Source organism: Bubalus bubalis, chromosome 3 (genome assembly GCF_019923935.1).
Source record: "Bubalus bubalis isolate 160015118507 breed Murrah chromosome 3, NDDB_SH_1, whole genome shotgun sequence".
Classification (NCBI taxonomy): Eukaryota; Metazoa; Chordata; class Mammalia; order Artiodactyla; family Bovidae; genus Bubalus; species Bubalus bubalis.
This window is the reverse complement of record NC_059159.1, coordinates 73,274,719-73,294,676: the sequence shown is the minus strand read 5'-3', so window position 1 is coordinate 73,294,676 and position 19,958 is coordinate 73,274,719. Positions and strand designations below refer to the sequence as shown.

The following is a 19,958-nucleotide window of genomic DNA, read 5'->3' as shown; positions in this document are numbered from 1 at the left end:
TGAGCATGCGTGATTGTGTGTGTGTGTTGGGGGGGCAGTGAGTAGTTCATTGCTTTCAGTCCATGTCCAGAGCAGAATTTAATGTGTTTATGAAGAATTACAAACGTGTAAGTCTCTTCTCCTTTAGTCTGAATCTCATCCCACCCTCCCTTGCTTCACATCATTAACCTCTCCCCACACGATTCTTGTTTTCCTTCCATTTCCAGTCCCCGACCCAGCACCCCTCCCCTGCCCCAAGGCCACAGTAACAGGAAAAAAATTAAAATACTTAAATTAGCAAAGTAACTTGAAGGGGCATTTTGATCATTAATGTTGGTTTCTTCCCTACTTTTAATAAATGTGGAAAGTGCTCACTACATAGCGAGCGCTGAGTAAACATGTGTTGAATGACGTGTGTCTTTTAAACATATTCTTGGTAAAATTAATAACGGCAGGAATTATATTCATTCGTTCAGCAAACATTTGTCAAGTGTTTACTGTGTGCCAGACACGGTTCTAGGGCCTGGGGACACGTGAGGAAAGAAAGTGGGCAAGGTGTCTGCACATCCAGGTTTATGTTCCAGACTGTGAGGGATGCCATGGGGAACGTACTCAGGATTTGGAGTCAGAATGCCTGGATTGGGGGATCCTGCTCTGGTACTGCAGTGTGACACTAAACAGAGCACTTAACCTCTCTGAGTCTCAGTTTATCCGCATGTAAGATGAGAATAGAAAAATACTTAACGTCTAGAGTTCATTGCGAGGGCCGTATGAGACACTGATGCAAAGCTGGTCTACAGACACTTACATGTACTCAGTCGTGTCTGACTCTTTTTCAGTCCCATGGACTGTAGCCCACCAGGGCTCCTCTATCCGTGTAATTTCCCAGGCAAGAGTACTGGAGTGTGTTTCCCTTTACTTCTCCAGGGGGATTGAACCTGCGTCACCCACGTCTCCTGCATTGGCAGGCAGATTCTTTACTACTGAGCCACCTGGGAAGCCCCACAGACACTTATGCACCTGGACAAATGTTATTGACTTTCAGAATATTTGGTGAAGATAGTTTAACAAGAAATCAGTACTAATATTTACCTGGGCAAAGTCAACTTTTGTGGGCAGGGGGAACAGATGCCACCATAAATGATAAACTGACCCCCATTCTTGTTCCCAATGATGAAGCATCTTCAGGGTTCTATGCCCTGGGTAGCATCTTGTCCCCTCCCACAGGGAGGTAATTGAAGAATGAAATAAGAGCAAGGAGCAGATTCTTAAAAATGGAATGTTGTGGATTTATCTCCTCTCCCTTTTTTTTAATGCTTAAATACTTTTGGTGTTGGCAGAATTTCCTAACCACTTTATTGGACATTGCACAGCTCTTCCAAACTGGGTACACTCTGAAGGGACAATTTAAACACATTAGCTTAGAAGCAAAAGTGAAACAAGGGCCATCAGACCCCCAGAGGAAAAGAGTTATGTTTTCAGCATTAATGCATCAGCTTCTGTGTGCAACATTAGGAGCACGGCTGCCAGAGGTAGATTCAGTAGAGGAGGCATGACTTTTTTCAGTCCTTCTCCCCCAGGTGACTAGATAAGTAAAATAAGCAGATATTTTCATTACACACTTTATCAGATTTTACGGAAATGAACTTGAATCCTTTCATATTGCTCGCCCAAGCTTGCCAAACTTAATGAGGCATAAGATGATGTTAATACTAAACTCAGTATTAGTTTCGTATTGATGTATTTAATATTAATGGTGCCTGGAACACCAGTTTTCTTTGGGGAAGAAGGATTGATGACTTGCCTAAGATCACACTGTTATAAAATTCAAACTAAGACCCGATTCTCCAGATTTCTAGTTCATTGGCCTTTACGCAGCCGTAAAATTCACTTAAGTAATGTAAAATCACTTTCCCTCAAGAAATAACTCACTTTAGGAAAATCATGAGAAGGAGAAAAAATGAGTCTCCTACACAGAAAAATTCCAAACAATTTCTAAAGATGCTTCACCCTGAAGGAAAGGGAACTTAATCCCCCCACTCCTTGGGCATGGGCCTCACAGAGTAACTTCCTTCCAAGGGGGACAGGATGGAAAGAAGGGGAAAAAGCGTCGCTTTACAGTAGAAAGACTTTGCAAATACTCCCTCGGCCAGATGACCAAGGTCAACGACAACTGTCGTAAATCATCTTGATGATACGTACCTTTGATGTGATGGGATGAGGATGACCTTTAACTCTCTGATCTTCTACCCGAAACCCGCAACTCCAGTCTCTTTGTGAATCCTACAGAAGAGCTGACCAGGACTCCTCAAAACTGTCAAAGTCATCAAACGCAAGGTCACAGCCAAGAAGAGACATGACAGCTAAATGTAATATGGTGTTCTGGACAGGATTCTTTTTTTAAACAACACCAAAAACATTTTGTATTGGGGAATAGCCAACTGACAACGTTGTGATGGCTTCAGGTGAACAGCGCAAGGACTCAGCCATACATGTACATGCACCCATTCTCGGCCAAATGCCCCTCCCCTGCTGCGGCTAAGTCGCTTCAGTCGTGTCCGACTCTGTGTGACCGCATAGACGGCAGCCCACCAGGCTCCCCCGTCCCTGGGATTCTCCAGGCAAGAACACTGGAGTGGGTTGCCATTTCCTTCTCTGATGCATGAAAGTGAAACGTGAAAGTGAAGTCGCTCAGTCGCGTCCGACTCTTAGCGACCCCATGGACTGCAGCCCACCAGGCTCCTCTGCCCATGGGATTTTCCAGGCAAGAGTACTGGAGTGGGGTGCCATTGCCTTCTCCGTCCCCCTCCCCTAGATAGGATTCTAAAACAGAAAAAAGACACTAGATAACAGCTAAGAAAATCTGAATAGAGGATAACCTTTAGGGTTCCCTGGTGGCTCAGACAGTAAAGAACCTGCCTGCCATGGCAGGAGACCCCAGTTCGATCCCTGGAGAAGGAAATGTCTACCCAGTCCAGTATTCTTATCTGGAGAATTCCATGGACAGAGGAGCCTGGTGGGTTACAGTCCATGGGGTCACAAAGAGTCAAACACAACTGAGCAACTAACACTTTCACTTTCTTTTCTTTTCACTGTTCTTCTTTTAGTTAATAATACTACTATAAATGTTGATTCATTAATTATAAAAAATGTACCTTTACTAATGTAAGATGAGAGAGGAAGTTGGTTGTGAATTCTATGGAAACTACCATCATCTCCATTTTTCTCTAAAGCTATTTTTTAATCAATCATAAGTTACAGCATAAATTGCATAAGAAAAACAACTTACCAGATGTCACTTTGCATGCTACAGCTCCAAGATTCCACAAAGACAGTGGCAACCTCTTTGCCTTGGTTGAGGTATGTTGAACCACCTGGGGTAGAGAGTCCTTTGTGGCCCCTGTCATAAAGCCACATTTACACAAGCAGAAGTGAAACTGATTTGCCATCAGAGAGCTATTTATGACGGTCTCCGCCCTCATAAATAGTTACGTACTATTTGCTCCTTTCATTTAAACTTCAGTTGTATGTGAACTGGGGCGCTCATATTTTTCTCGTCCCTAAGCCTACACATTAGTCATTTTTCCTTTCCAAATGGATTGCAGCTTCCACCCTGCAGTATCCTTTCCTTGAGGATGAGAGTTATTCTGATGGATCTGATTTAACATAAGCAGCAAGGAAAATCACCCCAGTCCCAAGAGAGACAAAGTATTGGTTCCCCCGCCCCAAATAGAAGATGACTGGGAGCAATGGATAATATGAGATGATGAAGATAAGCTGATTCTTGATACACAATCCTGAAACTCACCAAAACCAAATGACATTGGGTCATGTGACTGTAGAAATGAATGTCATACAGTTTTAAATAACTCTTTCTGGAACTTAAATTTTATGTCCACATTTTTAAAAACAGAACATAAAAACAAGTATTTTTGAAATACTGTCCAGGAGAAGAAAGCAGAACCTATTTCTCCTTGCTATCACCCAAACAGTCACATCAAGTACAGGGATAAAATCTGTTTGTTTTTTTTTAACCTTCAGCTCAGGTAGTGTTTGACCTTCAAAGACAGAGTCAATCATTACTAGGTACCCCTCAGTAACTGCAATGGCACCCCACTCCAGTACTCTTGCCTGGCAAATCCCATGGACAGAGGAGCCTGGTAGGCTGCAGTCCATGGGGTCGCTAGGAGTCAGACACGACTGAACGACTTCACTTTCACTTTTCACTTTCATGCACTGGCGAAGGAAATGGCAACCCACTCCAGTGTTCTTGCCTGGAGAGTCCCAGGGACGGCAGAGCCTGGTGGGCTGCCGTCTATGGGGTCGCACAGAGTCGGACACGACTGAAGCGACTTAGCAGCAGCAGCAGCAGTAACTGCAGGTATGTTTTTAGTCCAAAGTGGGAAAGCAACAAAAGTTCAGAAAGAATGTGGTCTTAAAAATTTCTTGCAACTTTTAGCAAGCTGGTGTGCCTCATCCATTAGAAAACCATAGAAATACCAATATAGAGTTCAAAACAAAGAAAATCAACACGAACTACCTTCACTACTGTTGGATTTCTTTGGGCTGAAATCATAACATATGTTCATGTCGTGTGTGCTTAGCTCTCCCTCTACTGGCTGTTTCTCTACTTCAACAGTTACCTGTATTCTTAACCAGAGGTACTACTGAAGTGTGTGCATGCTAAGTTGCTTCAGTCGTGTCTGACTCTTGGCAGTTCCCGTGGACTGTAGCCCCACCAGTTCCTCTGTCCATGGGATTCTCCAGGCAAGAAGACTGGAGTGGGTTGCCGTTTTCTTCTCCAGGGCATCTTCCCTTGCCAGAGATTGAGCTCACATCGCCTGTGCCTCCTGAATTGGCAGGCAGGTTCTTTACCACTGAGCCACCAAGGAAGCCCCTAATAACTAAAATGAACTTTGGTCATTTTTAAAACTAGGTTCATTAAGGTGGCCTTTGATACTATTGGACACCTGAATGCTAGCTCCATTAGGAGTTTGGGCAAACTACCAAGCTGAATTTCCACTGAACTCACTAGAAACATTGAAGCAACTGAAAGAGAACTTCCACAGAGTCCCACCGTCACACCCAACTGCCCCCCGCCCCCGACATGTATCACTGGCTCTGCCTTCCAGCCAGGATATAGATGAACTCCAAATACGCCCCATCTATGGGAAAGACTGAGGGCAGGAGGAGAAGGGGGCGACAGAGAATGAGGTGCTTGAATGGCATCACTGACTCAATGGACATGAGTTTGAGCAAGCTCAGGGAGATGGTGAACGACAGGGAAGCCTGGCGTGCTGCAGTCCATGGGTCGCAGAGAGTCAGATACGACTGAGTGACTGAACAGTGCCTACAGCCACCAAAAGCTAATCCTTTCTCTTGGGCACCAGATCCCCTTCCTTCTGTCCAACTGCAGGACAAGGTAGATTACTGCCCCCTCTTCATTCATCAGATTTTCAGTGTCCCCTGGATTATTCCCATCAGCATACAAACATGCTGTTACTTATTCCATTTTAACAAACGCTCCCTCTGAGCCTGGCTTCCCTGCCAGCTGCTGTCCCATTCCTCTGTATTTTATGGCGAACCCCCTCAAAGAGTTGTTTCTAAAGCTGCCGTCTCAGAGCTCTCTCCTTTTAATCATCAACCCACTCCAGTTAAGCCTTCACTTCTACCACTCTGTGAAACTGTTTGTGTCAGAGTCTCCGGTGATCCTAGTTAATTTTCAACCCTCCTCTTTGTTGACCCATCAATGGCATTTGATCCAAGGGATCACTCCCTCCTCAACACACATTTTCCCACTCGGCTTCCAGGAACCACGCTCGCCTAGTTTCCTTCCCACCTCCCTGGTTGCACCTCCTCAGCCTCCTTCCCTACTTATTCCTGTTTCCTGGTGATTATAGAATACCCTAAAGCTTAATCTTTGGTCTCTTTTCTTTCTGTCGCACTCTTTTCTTTCTTTTAGTCTCACATCTGTAAGTATCACCCATATGCGCATCGCTCTCATTTGGTACCTCCAGCCCCGATCTCTTTCATGTCTTACAGCTCACAAGGTATCCCAAACACAACACATACAAATTAAGCCCCCATTCCCCTGAAACCCCACTCCACCTACAGTGTTCCCCAGTTCAGCTCATGACAGCTACATCCAGCCCCTCCTACAAATCCTTCCATGTCACCCTTGATGTCGATGCCTGTCTTTCTTCCACACTCCACATCTGGCTGTCAGGAAGCCTTGCTGAAACCATTAAAGCATGTTCAGAATCTGAACATGTCTCACCCCCTCCACTGCTTCCTCCCCTACTCAAGTCATAATCATCTCTGGTCTTGTTCAGTGGTTCTCAAATTTTACTGCACTTTGGGATTACCCAAGAGTTCTATGAAGACCTACATGACCTTTTAGAACTAACACCCAAAAAAGATGTCCTTTTCGTTATAGGGGACTGGAATGCAAAAGTAGGAAGTCAAGAAACACCTGGAATAACAGGCAAATTTGGCCTTGGAGTAAGGAATGAAGCAGGGCAAAGGCTAATATAATAGTTTTGCTAAGAGAACGCACTGGTCATAGCAAACACCCTCTTCCAACAACACAAGAGAAGACTCTACACATGGACATCACCAGCTGGTCAACACCGAAATCAGATTGATTATATTCTTTGCAGCCAAAGATGCGGAAGCTCTATACAGTCAGCAAAAACAAGACCGGGAGCTGATTGTGGCTCAGATCATGAACTCCTTATTGCCAAATTCAGACTTAAATTGAAGAAAGTAGGGAAAACCACCAGACCATTCAGGTATGACCTAAATCAAATCCTTTATAATTATACAGTGGAAGTGAGAAATAGATTTAAGTGACTAAATCTGATAGACAGAGTGCCTGATGAACTATGGACTGAGGTTCATGACATTGTACAGGAGACAGGGATCAAGATCATCCCCAAGAAAAAGAAATGCAAAAAAGCAAGATGGCTGTCTGAGGAGGCCTTACAAATAGCTATGAAAAGAAGAGAAGTGAAAAGCAAAGGAGAAAAGGAAAGATAAAAGCATTTGAATGCAGAGTTCCAAAGAAGAGCAAGGAGAGATAAGAAAGCCTTCCTCAGCGATCAATGCAAAGAAATGGAAACAACAGAATGGGAAAGACTAGAGATCTCTTCAAGAAAATTAGAGATACCAAGAGAATATTTCATGCAAAGATGAGCTCAATAAAGAACAGAAATGGTATGGACCTAACAGAAGCAGAAGATATTAAGAAGAGATGGCAAGAATACACAGAAGAACTGTACAAAAAAGATCTTCACGACCCAGTTAATCACGATGGTGTGATCACTCACCTAGAGCCAGACATCCTGGAATGTGAAGTCAAGTGGGCCTTAGAAAGCATCACTACGAACAAAGCTAGTGGAGGTGATGGAATTCCAGTGGAGCTATTCCAAATCCTGAAAGATGATGCTGTGAAAGTGCTGCACTCAATATGCCAGCAAATTTGGAAAACTCAGCAGTGGCCACAGGATTGGAAAAGGTCAGTTTTCATTCCAATCCCAAAGAAAGGCAATGCCAAAGAATGCTCAAACTACCGCACAATTGCACACATCTCACACACTAGTAAAGTAATGCTCAAAATTCTCCAAGCCAGGCTTCAGCAATACGTGAACCGTGAACTTCCTGATGTTCAAGCTGATTTTAGAAAAGGCAGAGGAACCAGAGATCAAATTGCCAACATCCATCAGATCATAGAAAAAGCAAGAGTTCCAGAAAAACATGTATTTCAGTTTACTGACGATGCCAAAGCTTTTGACTTCGTGGATCACAATAAACTGTGGAAAATTCTGAAAGAGATGGGAATCCCAGACCACCTGACCTGCCTCTTGAGAAACCTATATGCACATCAGGAAGCAGCAGTTAGAACTGGACATGGAACAACAGACTGGTTCCAAATAGGAAAAGGAGTACGTCAAGGCTGTATATAGTCACCCTGCTTATTTAACTTGTATGCAGAGTACATCATGAGAAATGCTGGGCTGGAAGAAGCACAAGCTGGAATCAAGATTGCCAGGAGAAATATCAATAACCTCAGATATGCAGATGACACCACCCTTATGGCAGAAAGTGAAGAGGAACTAAAGAGCCTCTTGATGAAAGTGAAAGAGGAGAGTGAAAAAGTTGGCTTAAAGCTCAACATTCAGAAAACAAAGATCATGGCATCTGGTCCCATCACTTCATGGGAAACAGATGGGGAAACAGTGGAAACAGTGTCAGACTTTATTTTTTGGGGCTCTGAAATCACTGCAGATGGTGACTGCAGACATGAAATTAAAAGACGCTTACTCCTTGGAAGGAAAGTTATGACCAACCTAGATAGCATATTCAAAAGCAGAGACATTACTTTGCCAGCAAAGGGCCATCTAGTCAAGGCTATGGTTTTTCCAGTGGTCATGTATGGATGTGAGAGTTGGACTGTGAAGAAAGCTGAGTGCCGAAGAATTGATGCTTTTGAACTGTGGTGTTGGAGAAGAGTCTTGAGAGTCCCTTGGACTGCAAGGAGATCCAACCAGTCCATTCTGAAGGAGATCAGTCCTAGGTGTTCATTGGAAGGACTGATGCTAAAGCTGAAACTCCAATACTTTGGCCACCTCATGAGAAGAGTTGACTCATTGGAAAAGACCCTGATGCTGGGAGGGATTTGGGGCAGGAGGAGAAGGGGACGACAGAGGATGAGATGGCTGGATGGCATCACCAACTCGATGGACATGAGTCTGAGTGAACTCCAGGAGTTGGTGATGGACAGGGAGGCCTGGCATGCTGCGATTCATGTGGTCGCAAAGAGTCGGACACAACTGAGCGACTGAAATGAACTGAAGAATCTTATAAAATACTAATGCCTGGCTGCCACCCCCTTGATATGTTGATTTAATTGGCACAGGGTGTGACCTGGGCACTGGGATTTTTCACCCCTCTCTAGGTGATTCTCACGAGCATCAAAGTTTGGGAATCCCTGGCATAGATGTGATAATAACCACCTAACTGATCTCCCCACTTCTGTGCTTCCTCCCTACAATCTACTCTCAACAAATAGACTTAAAATTTTTTTTTTATTCATCTATTTTTTGCTGCACTGGGTCCTTGTTGCTGCACACAGGTTTTCTCTAGCTGTGATGAGCAGGGGCTACTAGTTGCCGTGTGCAGGCTTCTTATCACGGTGGCTTCTCTTGTTGCGGAGCCCGGGCTCTAGAGCACGCGGGCTCAGTAGTTGTGGCGGATGGATTTAGTTGCCCCATGGCATGTTGAATCTTCCTGGACCAGGGATCGAAACTGTTCCCTGCATTGTCAGGATTCTTAACCACTCGACCACCAGGGAAGTCCAGAGGTAATTTCAATTATAAATTACATTATATTTCTGCTAAAAAGCTCTCCAGTGGCACTCCACATGACTGACAGGAAAAGGCAAAGCCTATGCACTGGCCTACAAAGTCTTACGTGAGCTGCAGGGTCCCTCACCACACCCCACCCCACCCCACCCCACCCCATCACCTCTCTGACCTCTATTGCACTTCCCCTCACTCACTGCTCAAATGCCAGCTACCTCCTTGCTTTCTGTGAACACATCAAGGATCTTCTCACCCTCGGACCTTTACACTAAGTATTCCCTCTATTTGAAAGGCTCTTCCCCCAGATATCCGCATTATCAAATATTAGCTCAAATATAGCATTCTCAGTCATAATTTAAAACCTCCAGCTTCTTTCTCTTGTGTGAGGTTAAGAAGTGATGAGGTAGAGGATGGTGTCTTCAGATAAGGAAGATTGGGGAAAGGGCAGAGTTAGAGTAAAACTGTAGTTCCTTTGGAGACATGTTACGTTTCTGATATACGTTACACACACAGATCTGACACAGTGTCAAGTAGGGGAGGAGCTGGGGCTGGACTACAAATATGGGAACAAACAGATGGTATTTAAAGCTTTGGTACTTTGGGGATCACTTTGGGGGAGACAATTTTAAGAAGCGACCCCCGTGGAATACCTATATTTTGAAAAGATATACAGGAAGATTGAGAAAAATTAGAAGAAAAACTAAGAGTTTTTCTTGGAGGGTCCTAGAAGACTTTCTAGGTAGCTAACGTATGTCACTTGGTACTAAGATGACAATAAGGACAGATACATGTTACTGAATTTGTCCTGATGGACAATCACAAAAACTGACCAGGAGAGTTGCAGTGTTATGATGAGGCCAAAGACTTGGAGTTATCTCAATTCCGGTGCAAAGTAAGAGAACTGGAAACAGCACATATTCATGTCTTCATGTGTTAATAAGAGGGTTCTTTCTTTTTTTAATTTATGTATTTATTTGGCTGTGCCAGGTCTTAGCTACAGCATGCAGCGTCTTTTAGTTGCTATCTGAGAGATCTTTAACTGGAGTGGATGAACTCTTAGTTGCAGTATGTGGGATCTAGTTCCCAGACTAGGCATGGAACCTCAGCCCCCTGCATTGGGAGTATGGAGTCTTAGCCACTGGACCACCAGGTAAGTCCTAATAAGTGCATGCCTGCATACTCAGGTTGCCTCCAATTCTTTGCAACCCCCCTTTCCCTGTGGACTGGGCCGCTAGGCTCCTCTGTCCATGGGATTTTCCAGGCAAGAATACTGGAGCCATTTCTTCCTCTAGGGGATCCTCCTGACCCAGGAATCCAACCCAGGTCTCCTACATCTCCTGCATTGGTAGGCAGATTCTTTAACCAATGTTCCACCGGGGAAGTCCTGTCTCAGTAAGAGGGGTTCTTAATTTCTGGTCTATGAATAAAGGAGATCATGGATGGGTTTCAGAAAACCATGATCCCAGGTCCTGCCTCCAAACTCTACAAAGCTGTCCGTGTGTGCGTCTTTCTGGAGAAACTTCCGAAGCTTTCATGATGGTTATTGATACGTCCCATTTGCCTGAGACCAGAGTGATCAACTGGCGTCCAAGTCTGGACCTCACAGCGTTACTTGACTGCTGCATGGTCTCTTCCAGGCTCTAAATCTAGTCTCCTCCACACTGGCGGGCTTGTCATCACTCTATTCCCCCTCATATTCCCGCGGACCTAACGCATCCTAGGCTCCTCCACCTTATTTAGACACCATCCACATCCACCCTCTTGTTTTGGCTCCCTGGCGCAGCCTCTGTCCATAAGCTCTGTCCGGTAGCTGTACTGCTCAGGTCAAGGTTTCTAATGCCAGAGCTGCGGTGGCGTTCGGATGCTAGCATCCTACAGCCCTTTGACCCCCGGCTGACTGGCCTCAGTAGCTCTGCTCCGTCTTCCAGGGGCTCCGGAAGCCGCCGCAGAAAGGCGGGGCGGACCCTTGCACTCGTTGTCTTCTCGGGACAGCTTTACGATATGTTTCCGTCGTTTTACGACAGGACAGGGTTGCTTGGTGGCTGTCAATTTCCCCCGTGGTCCGAGTAGATACCTACATTTTCTGGGGTGGCGGCTGCTACGACAGCGGAGAGATGAGGCAGAAGCGCAAAGGTGCGACGGGGAGAGGGAACGGGTGGTGGAAGGGAAGGGGCGAACCCGGGCCATCAGATGCTGAAGTCGGTTTTTCCGCGGGAATCTGCTGCCTGCCAGTCTCCCCACCACCTGTGGTCAGTTTGTGAACTCGTCTCTCCCTGCTACTGTGCTTTTTAAACCGGCCTATCCTTATTTTTCCTTTTTGGCCATCACTTGGTGTCTTTTGCATAAATGATAAAAGCTCTGTTCCAAGAAATTTACGTGATTGATGGATTTAACACGGTCTCGAACTCTTAATTTGCTAAGATTTTACTACACATTTCACGTCCTTTTTGATTTGAGATTGTTTTAAAGTTCTAAATGTTTTTTTAAAAAGGAAAGAGAAATGCCGAGTTATTCTTGGAATTTGTGGGGTAATTAGGCAATTATTCCCATTTGTATTACCTCCGGAGTTAATTACCTCCTGAGCGTGGAGCGATTTCATCTTTAGTTTTTCAACCGGATAGAGTCAAATTTCAAATATTTTCTTGCAGGTTGTAGTGATCTCTGTAAACTCATTTGAGAAGTCGGTCTAATGGTAATGATGGTTATGATAATCCTAGCTACCGTTTATTGAGCCTTGCTAATAATTCTTATGTGGGTATCATCTCCAGATTACAAATGAAGAAGCTGAGATCAAAAGAATTAAGTAACTTTCCTAGCCCAAGATTATATTTAGGAAACAGAACCGAATTGGTTGGTCAGGCTGTTTCTATGAATCCCCCAAACAAACAAACGAACTGCCCTTGATTACTATGCCTCTTGGCATCAGGTACTCCAAGTATCCAAATTACCTTCAGTTGCTTTGTGGGCTCAAAGACTGCTTGCCCCTAATTAGTTAGTCATCTTCTCCCTCTAACTTGCTCCTCTATCTGTAGGCCAGACAGCTTTACTTTTAATTTCATCTATCACCAAGCCCTGCTGGTTCCTACAGAAATTGCCTCTTGCAGTAGTTTATCCTCATTCTAGCCACCATTCCTCTAACCCACCTTCTCTGAAGAACTAATATTCGAATAATAGACTTTCACATGTGCATTATTTCACTTGGTTCTTGCACTGGTCTTGTGAAATGTGTATGTATTATCCCAATTTTGCCAACAAGGAACAGGGAGCTCAGAAGGCATTGATCTTCCCATTGCGACATAGCCAGTAGGATTTGGGAGCTAGGGACTGAGTCTGTCATCCAAGTGTTCTGCTTTAAATCTTCTGTGTTTTTTTTTTAAACAAAGTTATCTTTCAAGAGCCTTTTACTTAGTATGCAGATTATGTGTATTCTTTCATCTTCTGAATCGTTTTTTGTATGCTCATTTTCTGTAGTGTATTTTGTATATAGTTGACCCTTGAACAACCCCCGGGGTTGGAGGCACTGCCCCCACCACCATGCAGTTGAAAATCCAAATACTGCTATCTCTGCCTCAAAAGCAAAGAAATTGACAAATGACTCACGCAGGGGCAGTAAGCTCACACAGTTTGGATAGCATTAGGACTCAAATCCTAGTTCTTTTGTTTCCACATATTGTGGTCGCTAATTAAACAAAAGCTTTTCCCCACACTTAAGTTAATTTAAGGATCTGAAAAATACAGGTACTGTATTTATTGAGGAAAAAAAACCAACTCATATAAGTGGACACACACAGTTCAAGCCAGTGTTCAAGGATCAATCTGTACTTATTTTCTTTAAACACTACTTTGATCTTTTTACTCCCAAACTCAAGAACATATAATTCTCCACTGTGTATTGTATCTTTTGTCGAGTAGCCAGTGTACCCTGTAAACTGATTTTACCCAACCCTGTCAGAAAGGCTTCCAGTTTGGCAACACTTTCATATAAACGTGATCGGTAATCCCTATACCTAACATTGTTCCTTCTGGATTGCCCTCTGTTTTGCTTGTCCAAACCCTGCCCTTTCTCTAAAGATATCTCTGATTTCCTCCATGAAGACTTTTCTTACTAATTCACTTCTGCGGATAATTTTCGATACACCGAAGAGCTGTCCAAATGTTTTTAAATCTTTATCTCCATGTATGCCTTGTTTTACTGTGTTTAGCTTTAATGTACTTCACAGATACTGTGTTTTGTTTATTTATTTTTACAAATTGAAGGTTTGTAGCAACTCTGTTGAGCAAGTCTGTCAGTGCCATATTGCCAACAGCATTTGCTCAGTTCACGTCTCAGTCATGTTTTGGTAATTCCACAGTATTTGAGACTTTTTCACTGTTTCTGTGTGTGTTATGGTGCTCTGTGATCAGTGATCATTGATACTACTATTGTAATTGTTTTGGGGTCCCACAAACTGCCACGTAAGATGACGAACTTAATCAATAAATGATGTGTTCTGACTGCTCCACTTTTTGGCCATTCCCCCATCTTCATCCCTCTCCTCGGGCCTCCCTGTTCCTTTGGACAATGAGGACTGATAAATGCTACTGAATTCGGCCAGTTAGTACCCCTACAACAGCCTTCAAGGGTTCAGGTATTAATAAAAGGCAGGGTTCACTTTAAATTAATAGCTGAAAATGATTAAGCTTAGTGAGGAAGGCCTGTTGAAAACTGAGATAGACTGAGTGCTAACTCAACAGCCAAGTTGTGAATGCAAAGGGAAAGTTCTTGAAGGAATTTGAAAATGATATTCTAGTGAACTCATGAATGATAAGGAAACAAACCAGCCTTATTGCTGATAATGGAGAAGGTTTTGGGATCTGCATGGATCAGCCAGCCACGGCATTCCCTTAAGCCCAAGCCTAACCTAAGACAACAGAGAAGGCACTGGCACCCCACTCCAGTCCTCTTGCCTGGAAAATCCCACGGATGGAGGAGCCTGGTAGGCTGCAGTCCATGGGGTCGCTAAGGGTCGGACACGACTGAGCGACTTCACTTTCACTTTTCACTTTCATGCATTGCAGAAGGAAATGGCAACCCACTCCAGTGTTCTTGCCTGGAGAATCCCAGGGATGGGAGCCTCGTGGGCTGCCGTCTATGGGGTTGCACAGAATTGGACACGACTGAAGCGACTTAGCAGCAGCAGAAGCAACCTAAGACAAGGCCCTAACTCTAATTCTGTGAGGGCTGAGAGAGGTAAGGAAACTGCAGAAGAAAGGTTTGAAGCTAGCAGGGCTCACTTTTGTGAAGTTTAAGGAAAGAAGTCATCTGTACGGCATCAAAGTGCATGGTAGAGCAGCAAGTTATCCAGAAGATCTAGCTAAGATAATTCATGAAGGTGGCTGTACTAAACAATAGATTTTCAGTGTAGACAGAACAGGCTTCTATGGGAAGAAGATGCCACCAAGACTTTCGAAGCGAGAGAGGAGAGGTCAGTACCTGGCTTGAGAGCTTCAGAGGGCAGGATGACTCTCTTGTGGCTCAGCTGGTAAAGAATCCGCCTGCAATGCAGAACACCTGGGTTCGATCCCTGGGTTGGGAAGATCCCCTGAAGGAGGGAAAGGCTACCCACTCCAGTATTCTGGCTTAGAGAATTCCATGAGCTAAGTAGTCCATGGGGTCACAAAGAATCAGACACGACTGAGCGACTTTCACAATCACAATGCAGATGGTCTGGTGGCTCTGATAAAGAACCCACCTGCCAAGGCAGGAGATGGGGGTTTGATCCCTGAGTCGGGAAGATCCCCTGGAGGAGGAAATGGCAATCCACTCCCCTATTCTTGCCTGGGAAATCCCATGGACAGACGAGCCTGGTGTTTCAATAGAGTAAGATACGACTTGGCGACTGAACAGCGACAAAATGCTTATTTACCATTCTGAATTATGCTACATCTTCTCTGCCTGTGCTCTGTAAATGGAGCAAAGTGTGGATAAACAGCGCACCTGTTTACAACATGGTTTACTGATATTTGATGCCCGCTGTTGAGAGCAGAGCCCTCTAAAGTATCACTGCTCGTTGTTGATGTGTCTAGTCATCCACGCGCTCTGGTGGAGATGTAGGAGATTAACGTTTTCATCCCTGCTCACACAGCATCCATTGCACAGTCTCATCCAGGAGTCATTTCCACTTTCAAGTCTTATTATTTAAGAAATCCATTTAGGCTCTAACTGCCATAGCTTGTGATTCCTCTGATGGACATGGACAAAGTCAACTGAAAACCTGGAAAGGATTCACCATTCTCGGTGCCATTAAAAACATTTGTGATTCATGGGTAGAGGTGAAAAAAAAAAAAAACTACGTTAATAGGAGTTTGGAAGAAGTTGCTTCCAACCCTCATGATGACTTTGAGGGGTTCAAGACGTCAGTGGAGGAAGTCCCTGCAGATGTGGGAACAGCAGGAGAACTAGAAGTGGAGCCTGAAGATGTGACTGAATTGCTTCAGTGTCACAGAAAACGTTAATGGATGAGGAGTTGCCTCTTACGGGTGAGCAAAGAAATGGTTTGTTTAGATAGAGTCTGCTGCTGGTGAAGATGCTGTGAAGATTGTTGAAATGATAATAAAAGCTTTAGAATATTAAACTTACTTGATAAAGCAGCAGCAGGGTTTGAGGCGATCAACTCGTTTTGAAAGAACTTCTACTGTGGGTAAAATGCCACCCAATAGCATTGCATGCACAGAGAAATTGTTCATGAAGGGAAGAGTCGGGATGCAGCCAACTTTCCCTGTTGTCCTATTTTAAGAGATTGCCACACCCACCCCAGCCTTCAGCATCCACCACCCTGAGCAGCTGGCAGCCTTCAACATCAAGGCAAAACTCAACACCAGTAAAAAGAGTATATTTGCTGAAGGCTCAGATGGTAGCTCAGCTAGTAAAGAATCTGCCTGCAATGAGGGAGACCTGGGTTCGATCCCTGGGATGGGAACATCCCCTGGAGGAGGAAATGGCAACCCACTCCAGTATTCTTGCCTGGGAAATCTCATGGACAGAGGAGCCTGGCGGGGTACAGTCCATGGGGTCGCAAAAAGTCAGATACAGCTGAGCAACTGAGCACCCACGTAGACCGTGTGACTGTTGAGTGCCCATAAGCAGTAGGTTTTGGTGTTTCCCAGGTGACTCTGGTCAAGAATCTGCCTGTAGGTTGCAGGTTGCTATTGCGGGACATGTCCACAAGGCGGCAGCACGTTTCCATGCCTCACTCTTGTTACTAAGGTACGCAGCATGCATGCTAAGTCGCTTCAGCAGTGTCTGACTCTCTGCTACCCCACGGAAGGTAGCCCGCCAGATTTCTCTATCCATAGGGTTCTCCAGGCAAGTATACTGGAGTGGGTTGCCATTTCCTCCTTCAGAGAATCTTTCCCACCCAGGAATCGAACCTGGGTCTCCTGCAGCTTCTGCATTTCAGGGGGATTCTTTATCGCAGAGCCACTGGGGAGGCTTGGGGAAATTCCTGTTATCTCCGTGTAAATTAGAATGCTGTGTAGCGCTAGTGGTTAAGAACCTGCCTGCCAATGCTAGGAGACATAAGAGACTTGGGTTCAATTCCTATGTCGGGAAGATCCTGTGGAGGAGGAAAACCCACTCCAGTATTTTCGCTTGTGAAATCCCATAGACGGAGAAGCTTGGCGGGCTACAGTCTATGGGGTCGCCAAGAGTCAGAGACAGCTGGGCAGCTGAGCGCACACGTAGTCTTTATGAATATCCAGTGCCCATAAGCAATAGTTTTGGGGTTTCGCCAAGTGGCTCAGTGGTAAAGAATCTGCCTGTAGGTTGAAGGTTGCTATTGCGGGACGTGTCCACAAGGCGGCAGCACTTTCCCATGCCTCACTTGTTAACTAAGGTAAGCAGAGCCTTGGGGAAATTCCTGTTCCCTCCTTGTAGATTCGAGTGCCCTGGCGCCAGTGGTAAAGAACCTGCCTGCCAATGCTAGGAGACATAAGAGACGAGGGTTCAATCCCTGGGTCGGGAAGATCCCCTGGAGGAGGGCGTGGCAACCCACTCCACTGCTCTTGCCTGGGAAATCCCATGGACAGAGTAGCTTGGTGGGCTACAGTCCATGGGGTGGCAAAGAGTCAAGACCGGATTGAAGTGTCTTACATGCACACCCATGCCAGAAGAAGCCACCCAGAACTTGTGTCTCTCATTTATTTAAGGCATATAGCTATTGCACACTTAGCAGACTATAGTACATTGTAAATATAACTTGTGTGTGCACCGGGAAGCCAAAATATTCATGTGACATACTTTATTGTAGTATGCCCTTTTTTGTGGTCGCCTGGAACCAAACTGCATGAGGTCTGCCTGTATTTTTTATCACCTGAAGCCCCTTTTTCCCTCCAAATAAATTCTTACGCAGAACTTCAATATATAAACAGATGGAAGTGAAGCTGCTTGGGTTGAAATGGAGAAAGAGAACTTCCCTCTTCCCCCACCCCCCACTTTACCTTCCTCACCACCAGCCCTGTCTGTTACATGGCCCCTTGGGCACCTCTGTAGAATACTGAAGGGTTGAGTTACACGGTTTAGAAAGCGTTAGCCTCCTATTATAAATGGACTTCTTTCAAATTGTTTATGGTAGCTGTGTCTTAGGAAATTAGAAGTGGTTTGGCACAGTGGGAAAAAGCATGTAAGTTGTGAGGGAAAGGCCTGAATTTGAGTCTTAACCATGTCATTTACAATGACGTCTTCAGTTCAGTTCAGTCGCTCAGTCGTGTCTGACTCTTTGCGACCCCATGAATCGTAGCACGGCAGGCCTCCCTGTCCATCACCAACTCCCAGAGTTCACTCAAACTCATCATCATCAAGTCGGTGATGCCATCCAGCCATCTCATCCTCTGTCGTCCCCTTTTCCTCCTGCCCCCAATCCCTCCCAGCATCAGAGTCTTTTCCAATGAGTCAACTGTTCGCATCAGGTGGCCAAAGTACTGAAGTTTCAGCTTTAGCATTAACTTGCCTTAATTATTCACATCTGTGAAATGAGAAAACAGTGCCCACCTTCCAGTGTTGTGAGGTCTCAAATGAGATCAAGTAAATGGGAGGGACAGGGCTTTCTCGTCTTGCCCCCTCTCTGATGACGTCGCTATCTTTAGACACCAGCTTTCCCTGCAGGCAGGAAGTGTGCCTGCTAGCAGCTCCCAAGCTGAAATCTCACAGCTTTTACCACTGGAAAGGGGCTGGTGTCTTTTTTTTTGCCTTGAATAAAAGCTCAGATTGGCCCCCGCCTGAATAGGTGCCCATCCTTGAACCAGGCAAGTGTATTTGCGGGCAAGGGGTGGGTCATGCCATGTCAGCTTCTGCTGTTGCCTCTTAGGTGAGAAGGATGGCCTCATTTGCCAGGAGAAGGTTGCAGTGCTGTTTCAACTGAATCTTAGAGATGCATTAAAGTCCCTAGGCAAGGCTAGACCCCTGCCTTTGTATTTCAAAATAGTATTACACTGCTGTGTGATTCTGCTTCTGGGGACACCTGGGTTTGAGTTTCAACTTCACCCCTTGGTCACATTTTTATGGGACAGGCAAATATTCTTGTTCCATCCACCTCCCTTTCTTCTGAGAATCAGATGAAGTAAAGCAACTAAATGGAATCAAAAAATCTGGAGATGAAGGGAAGCTATTTTAACTCCTTTGGTTCTTTCCTGTGTAATTCTTTTTTTTTCCTTCCTGTTTGTCTCGGCTCTTCCCTGTATCTATCATGCTTGTCCTGTATATGCTTCTAGAGTGAACCCTTCCCGTATGTAGGTGAACTCAGGTTTGTTTTTAAATTAAAGGTGCAAGACATATGGCTAAATTGTAAACAATAAAGGTTCACCATCTGGTAACCTTGAGCTATTATTTCAGCATGATTGGAATGATTTTGGAAGGAAAACTGCTAGTAAATACAAAAACGTTTGCTGAATAATGTGACTTTTTACGTTGTCAAATCTTATCTTTCTAGGCGACCTCAGCCCTGCTCAGCTAATGATGCTGACCATAGGAGATGTTATTAAACAGCTAATTGAAGCTCACGAACAGGGAAAAGACATCGATCTAAATAAGTAAGTGGAGGGTCTTCCCTGGTGGTCCAGTGGTTAAGACTTGGCCTTCCAAGGCAGGGGGTGTGGGTTTGATCCCTGGTCGAGGAGCTGGAATCTCACATGCCTAAGGGCCAAAAAAAAAACCAAAAACATAAAATAAAAGCAATGTTGTAACAAATTCAATAAAGACTTTAAAAATTGTCCACATCCCCCAAAAAGTCTAAAAAATAAGTAAGTGGATCTATAAAAAAAAAAAGAAGGTAATCTTGTTCTTGGGAAGTATTAGTAGATCTCTTTCATGCATGCAATTATCAAATACTACCGGTTCCATCTCGTGTTTCATGTTTTAATTGAGAATTTAGTGTTCTGCCCTGCCCTGTTGATTATGTATGGCAAAGTTGCCTCAGAGCTTAATATTGCTAGTAGCGTCTAACATTTCTTGGGCGCTTACTGTAGTCAGGTCACTGTTAGCGGTACACTGGACGAATTAGCCCAGCTGACCCTCTCAAACGCTGTCTGAGGTCAGGACTTACCTCACTGGACAGATGGGTGCCCCGAGACAGAGAAGGTTAC

The 19,958-nt window shown here is 44.7% G+C and overlaps 2 protein-coding genes across 7 annotated transcripts in view; one reads left to right on the top strand and one right to left on the bottom strand.

Moving 5' to 3' along the window:
* NUGGC (nuclear GTPase, germinal center associated) overlaps window positions 1-3,400 on the bottom strand; it is a 50,196-nt gene extending 46,796 nt beyond the window's left edge. The window contains exons 1-2 of one of the 3 annotated variants that reach the window (XM_025281390.3): window positions 3,269-3,400; window positions 2,182-2,293 (exon numbers count right to left, since the gene is read on the bottom strand). The gene's annotated coding sequence lies outside the window, so the exon portion shown is untranslated. The remainder of the gene's footprint in view (window positions 1-2,181; window positions 2,294-3,268) is intronic. The other 2 variants (XM_044939727.2, XM_025281391.3) reach the window with 2 other exon arrangements.
* The window catches only part of ELP3 (elongator acetyltransferase complex subunit 3), a 144,351-nt gene that overhangs the window by 10,919 nt on the left and 113,474 nt on the right, over window positions 1-19,958 (top strand). The window contains exons 1-2 of one of the 4 annotated variants that reach the window (XM_025281384.3): window positions 11,324-11,474; window positions 19,307-19,406. In XM_025281384.3, the coding sequence (XP_025137169.1) occupies window positions 11,456-11,474; window positions 19,307-19,406 (119 nt within the window). In that variant the 5' untranslated portion in view covers window positions 11,324-11,455. Of the gene's footprint in view, window positions 1-11,323; window positions 11,475-15,671; window positions 15,861-19,306; window positions 19,407-19,958 lie in introns of those variants that run through there. The other 3 variants (XM_044939730.2, XM_044939728.2, XM_044939729.2) reach the window with 3 other exon arrangements.